This window comes from Bison bison, unplaced genomic scaffold, assembly GCF_000754665.1.
Source record: "Bison bison bison isolate TAMUID 2011002044 unplaced genomic scaffold, Bison_UMD1.0 scf7180017864291, whole genome shotgun sequence".
NCBI classification, from domain to species: domain Eukaryota; kingdom Metazoa; phylum Chordata; class Mammalia; order Artiodactyla; family Bovidae; genus Bison; species Bison bison.
The window spans coordinates 2,959,631-2,966,385 of record NW_011494863.1 but is presented as its reverse complement, the minus strand read 5'-3'; the positions used below and the strand labels follow the sequence as shown (position 1 = coordinate 2,966,385).

At 44.8% G+C, this 6,755-nt stretch overlaps 1 protein-coding gene across 1 annotated transcript in view; it reads left to right on the top strand.

Moving 5' to 3' along the window:
• The window catches only part of GNPDA1 (glucosamine-6-phosphate deaminase 1), an 11,498-nt gene extending 6,072 nt beyond the window's left edge, over positions 1–5,426 (top strand). Inside the window, exons 4-7 of the mRNA XM_010850419.1 lie at positions 96–278; positions 1,261–1,445; positions 3,116–3,290; positions 3,962–5,426. Of these exons, the coding sequence (XP_010848721.1) occupies positions 96–278; positions 1,261–1,445; positions 3,116–3,290; positions 3,962–4,062 (644 nt within the window). The 3' untranslated portion in view covers positions 4,063–5,426. The remainder of the gene's footprint in view (positions 1–95; positions 279–1,260; positions 1,446–3,115; positions 3,291–3,961) is intronic.
• The last annotated feature ends 1,329 nt before the right edge of the window (positions 5,427–6,755 follow it).

Sequence of the window (6,755 nt, the reverse complement as noted above, 5' to 3'; positions counted from 1 at the left end):
GAAAGTGTCTCTGGAGGTCAGGAGGTATCCTGGCATCTTTGGGAGGCGGACTCTGGCTCAGCCTGGCATGACTGAGTGCAGCCATGGCCCCACAGGCCTTCCTCGAGACCACCCAGAGAGCTACCACTCCTTCATGTGGAACAACTTCTTCAAGCACATTGACATCCACCCAGAAAACACTCACATCCTGGATGGGAATGCAGCTGACCTGCAGGCTGAGTGTGATGCCTTTGAAGAGAAGATCAAGGCTGCGGGCGGGATTGAGCTGTTTGTTGGAGGTGAGCTCGACACTGCAGCAGGTGTCCAGGGTGGCTGGAACACATGAGAAGGAGGACAAGACCCATGCCTGTCTCCCAAACAGCTTCCTGTCTATGCCAGTGGCAGGGGTCATTTGTTCGCCTGAGGTGGCAGGGAAGGCACAGAGCGGGAGCCCCTGCTGCTCAGAAACTGATCTGGGGCATCTCCTCTTCTTCAGTGTCTTATCTGAAGTGAGGTATTTGGATTTGGACTCAGATTCTCTCCTTTCCTAGACAGAGTTTTATGGATCAGTCACGGGAACTGGCTGATCAGTTAAACATTAAAAATCAGACTCATGTAGTTCTAAAAGATTCTACCATCAACCCCTGCACACTATAAATAGCGACTGAACCCCAGAGAAGTTTTGTGACTTGCCCTGGGTCAGCCAGCCAGAGCAGCAGAGAGAGGGTGGGGACCTAGGGTCTCCCTACCCTGAGTTGCCCTCTTACACTTCCGTCTGTCATGGCCTCTGGAGTCACCTACAGCTGGTGGAGGTGGGAGGCTGAAGTTGAAGTTTTTTACTGCTCCAGATTTAACCCTTCTTTACTTCCAAGTGGGGAGGAAGAGGCTAGGAATGCTCATGTTTTGAGATATTATAAACCTGGCAGCCCCTTTCCAGGCCTTGTATATGTTTTATTCAGTGTGACTGTCCGAGCAGCGGGACCCATGACTAGTGGCAGACAAGAGAAAAGTTACACTTGGATGATCTGGGGGGCAGAAGCTTTTTGAATTGCTCTCTCCTTAGCTTTCTGAGGGGGTTAGCAAGTTAACAATGTGTGTGTATGCCTCAGCTAGAAACAAGAGGGGAAGATCAGATGCTTAAAGTGTTATCTTAATTGAATGAGGTAAGAGACACGGTTTTCAAGGATTTTTTTCAGACCCTAAGTGGGGAAGGAGGAATTGCCCATTCTTGAAGTCTTGGATCCCTGGTATCAACAGGGCTGCCCCATCTCTCTTGGGCAGGCATCGGCCCTGACGGACACATTGCCTTCAACGAGCCGGGCTCCAGTCTGGTATCTAGGACCCGTGTGAAGACGCTGGCCATGGACACCATCCTAGCCAATGCTAGGTTCTTCGATGGAGATCTTGCCAAGGTGCCCACTATGGCCCTGACGGTGGGCGTGGGCACTGTCATGGATGCTAGAGAGGTAAGGGTGCAAGGGATTCATAGGCCTTTCATTGGCCCGGGGGGAGGGGGAGGGGAGGCGGAGCTAGACATGTCTTTTTGCTGCTAATTTTAACTATACAAGTACCACCTGAATTCACTTTTATTAAAAATGAAGACATTATAAATAAGGCTAAAGTCCCAGCTGAGACCCTTCACTGTTCTCCTTCTCTGGAAGTAACCATTCTTCCCAGTGTGAGGTGAAACCTTTCGACAGTGACTGCCCAGAAAGCTGCAGGCTCCTAGTCTCTGCTTACCCAGCATCACTAATGTCAGAAAATGAATTTGTACCTGCCCAGGTACTGAGGGGGCCCTCTGGTTCCCTGCAGTTGGTGGCGGTCAGTCACTGCTTGAAGGGAGCTCCCCCTGCAACTGCAAGATGCTTGTGCTTATAGCCCTGTGTGTAGAGATTCATAAATGTGGAGAAGTGTGATAGAAATAGTATCTTGACCTGAATTTAGTAAGTCTTTCCATAGAAATCTGGGTATCATTAGAATTTTTTGGTGGCTCCAGTTTCCTTACTTTCATTAGAAGCTTTTTCTCTTCATTTCTGATATATTCAGTGAGAAGCAGCTACAGAAATTTTAGCTTCAACTTTTCCTTGCCCAAGTCTGTAAACAAACATGTAAATCAGTGAAAAAGATTTCCTGTCTAAAATGAACTTTTGTGAAATGGCAGCAGATTTCTGTTGGGTAACCTTGAATCAGTACCTAGGGAGATCATTTTGCTGGTTTTGGTAAATAACTGTGGTTTGAGGGCTGTTCCTGCAGTGTGCAGAAAGGACCTGGGGCTGGAAATCTGGAAATTCTCTTTTTGAAAATGAATTCTGGCGTCCAAGTCACATTTCTCTTTGTGCCTCTGTTTTTTCATCTTTCAAGCAAGGAACAGTAGATCCTGCTCACAACTCCATGATACAAGTGAATTACAATGAAAGGGTATATGGAGAGCTATTTATAATCACTTTCCAACACTTGACATCTTGATATTTTAAGCGTTGAGGGGAGTCTGTGCCTGTTTTACTTAGACAAAAAGCATTACTCCAAGTCACATGAGCATGAGCAGGTCTAATACTCTGAATTGAAAAGTGACCAGATTAAGGGGCAGCCTTATTTGGATTCAACCTTAGCAGCCACACAGATAACTCTCACCATTGCTTCCAAGGCCTCCTTGTAGACAGTGCCAATTGTGACCCCTCTTTTTCAGTTTGTCACTGAAAACTCACCCACCCTAGAAGCCCTGGGACCTAGCGTCAGAACAGTTGGGATAAGGTGTGGGCCTCGGTGTGCACGGCACGTGTTCACAGGGCACTTTCACAGACATCATCAGAGGTGCCAGAAGGCACAATTACGTGGTGGTCAAGAGCACGGACTCTAGATTAGAAACGACCTGGGGCAGGCTACTTAAACCCCCATCACAGAACCTACTTCCTTATCCTAGAAGGTAGGGATAATGATGCTCCCCACTTCAGGCTACTTGTGTGATAAAGCGCATAGAGCATGGAGCACAGTGTGCCCCATGCTAACGACTTACAATGACATATAAAAACAGTGGTCCTTACGATCACTTTGGGTGGCCAGACTAGAATTCAGGTGTCTGGACTTCCAGTTTTGCTGCTCCTTCTCCTCCATCACAGGCTTGTCTTCTGATCCCCAGGTGATGATCCTCATCACAGGTGCTCACAAGGCGTTTGCTCTGTACAAGGCCATCGAGGAAGGAGTGAACCACATGTGGACCGTGTCTGCCTTCCAGCAGCATCCCCGCACAGTGTTTGTGTGCGACGAGGACGCTACCCTGGAGTTGAAAGTGAAGACTGTCAAGTATTTCAAAGGTGAGGGTGAGGTGGGTCAGAGAGTAGGTAGCCAACTTCAGACATGCCAGGAGTGAAGAGTGGATCTAGCTTGCATGCTCTGACCACTGTAATTCACAACTGTGATTTAAAAAAAAAAATCAAACCCTCCTCCCAGAATACAGTGTTTTCTTCCCATCCATGACTGTAAGGGTCCATTTTTGGAGACCTACTTGCTCTGAGGAGGAGAAAAGAATGAAATCAAAGTTGGAGTTCTAGGGCAATTTGGTAAACTCCTTGCAGTGATACTGAGCCTCAGGTTTTTTCTCTTTTCAGATCTCATACAGGCCTTTTCCTTCTAGTCAAGGCACTGAACTGTCATGAAGATCTTTTTTCTTCTACTTAAAGAGGACACTCACTGCTTCAAACATGAAAATCCTCATTTACTGAGCAGGCGAATAGGAATTGGTTCTTTGGTGAACAAATGGCCAACTGTCCTAGAGACTGAATTTATAAAAGTCCCATGGATTCTAGCATTCAATAGGAATAACAAATTCTTTTCCTATTCTTAAGATGTTTATCATTTGGGCCCACAGAAAAATGATGATGAGTACCAGTTCTAGGACAAAATTTGAGAGCTCCTGGATGTTACTGTTGATAATGGAACTCTGCCTCTACCTGCATTAACAACTTTTGTTTTTAATTTTTTGTAGGTTTAATGCTTGTTCATAACAAATTGGTGGACCCCTTGTACAGTATCAAAGAGAAAGAAATAGAGAAAAGCCAGTCTTCTAAGAAACCATACAGTGATTAGCCTGTGCTAATCCTGGTATCAAGTACCTCATTGGGACAGGCGGATCTTTCTGGAAATTGTCTTTAGGATGACAGAATTGTATTTCTTTAATCTAGTATGGTTACTCCAGATAAGTGGACAAACTGTTCTTGGCTATGCAGCGTGGAGTTTGGTCATGGAGTTTAGCTACTTGTTTGTAACTTACTCTTAATCAGAAAAAAAAAAAGGAATCACTCCATAATTCTGATGTCTGCCCCTCTGACTAGGGGTTTTTAGCTTTTTGTTCTGTCTGACACTGTTCGTATGTATAGTACATTCCCATCAGTAAGTTCTACCATGTGCACTGCTTCTCAACTGGGGACGAAGTTAAGGGCTTATATATATTGGATAGAACCTCTCTGGAGAGTCTTGAAAGTCCCTCTTGAACAGAGCTGCCCCTTATTTGAGAATCACTGTTTTAGATTAAAGAATAAACACTCTGTGTCTAAAATCAGTATGAGGAAGCAGTCCTTTTGGTCAATAACAGAGGCCATGGGAAGGAGACTATCCCTTACTTTCTTTTCCCCATTTTTTTTTTTCCTGCTCTTTCAGTTGGCCCTTCCTTGAACTCAGAGGACTCTGAGAGAGGATTTGGGTGGGTGGGGCTAGAGAGAAGGCTTTCTCTGATAAACTCAGAGCTTCAAGGGACCCAGCCACCTCAAACTCCCCTCCCACAGGGACCTTCCAGCACTGGGAGGTGGAAACATTTTTCCCACGGGAGTCCTGTGTTTTGTTCCAAAGTCTCACTGTGGAACCTCTCATACACATGAAGGAGGTCCACAGGGGCAACAGACACTGTCAAGTTCAAAGCTGTATTCAGCCAAGGTTATGGGGCCAGGGCAAGCAGCTCAGTTTAGAAACACACAAGTGACATGTTCTACACCCCTAAGAGCTGAGCACCAAAAATATACCAACTTTGGAAGTTGCCTAATATCCTTTCCCCACATAAAATACCCTATCCTTCTAACCCTCCTGGGCTCCTGTGGCATGGCCTCATGTTCCCAGAACATCAGGAAACACACTGCTTTTGCCCCTTTGTCCTTCGTTCCTTGTTCACAAAATGAGTCTACTGCTCTGCTTTCCTCTAACTTCTATGCCTTGACGGTTTGGATGCTGCCTCCTCCTCCTCCCTGTTTTTGTGCCAGTTGGAAGCTGCTGCCACCTCTTTCCTGGGAAAGATCTTTCAGAGCCTGGCTCAGGCCTCTCTTTAAGCACTGTGTTTGGTACCAGTGTTTTACCTTTAGCTTTTATACGTGATTGTACTGCCATTCTGTTTTAAGCTAATGGATCAATGAACTTGTTTACAATGTGATATTTTCTATTAAATCCAGTATTTTCAAGTAAAATGTGTCATTTGTGGATTTCCTCCCCCAGAGGTCAGAAGCTGGCCTGGGTTGATATTTCTATGTTTTGAGAACAGCTAGTGAGTAAAGCACCACACTCACTCCTCATAGCAGCTCAGCAGGAAGTCAGTCACAGCAACTGTTGATCTCTTCTTCGAACACCAGAGAGGAAAATAACCAAAATAGTTCACAAAAATGAAGTGCCTGTGTGAAAAAATGGTAGGAATGAACAGATGAGCGATGAGCAATAAATGGTCAGCTTCTGGCTCTGCTTGACACCCAAATGAATATATGGCTGTTAAATAGAATAAGGCAGACTTGTGACCAGGAGGGATGTATCAACTGCAAGGTACAGAAAACAGGTTTTAAGGTTTTTTTAGTTAAAAGTCAATACAATGGAACATCTTGGGTCAACATAACCAACTGAGGTATGAGTAGAAGTTGAAAGAAGGGTTTACTTTTTTAACAACTGTTATTAATATATGTGCCCATATAAGTCACTTGTTTTAAATATAAACTCAATGATTTTTATTAAGTCTGTGGAGGTGTACAGTTCCTCACCACAGCCCCTTCCATCACCCCCCACAGCTCCCTAATCCCACCCCAGCCCAGGTGACCACTCATCTGCTTTGTCTCTATAGATTGACCTTTGTTGGACATTTCGTATATAAATGGAATCATACAGCGTGCCATCTTTTGGGTCTGGCTTCTTTCACTAAGCGTAGTATTTTGATGTTTATCCATATAACATGTAGCAAACTGTCCATTCCTTTTTATTGCTGAAGAGTATTGCATTGTATGGATATACCACATTTTGTTTATTTTGTAAAGAAGGGATTACATTATAAGTAGGCATGTTAATAGGAAAAAAATCTGAATGAAATGAGAAAGGATTTAGTGATGAATGCTAAACGGAGATGTCTGTATGAACTCAGGATCTTAAAAAAATCTGTCACGGGAAAAAAGTCTAAAAGAGTGGGTAGATGTATATGTCCCCTTCATGGATCACAGCCTTGTCATGGTGAAGGGGCTTGCATAATTCAATGAAGCTATGAGCCATGCTGTGCAGGGCCACTCAAGACAGATGCGTCATAGTGAAGAGCTCAGACAAAACATGGTCCAGTGGAGCAGGAAACGGCAACCCACGCCATGGAGAAACCCAGGGACAGTATGAAAAGGCAAGAAGATATGACACCAGACGATGACCCTCCCACCCCAGGTCAGGAGGTGTCCAATATGCTACTGGGGAAGAGCAAAGAGCAATTATGAATAGCACCAAAAAGAATGAAATGGCTGGGCCAAAGCAGAAATGACACTATGTTGTGGATGTGT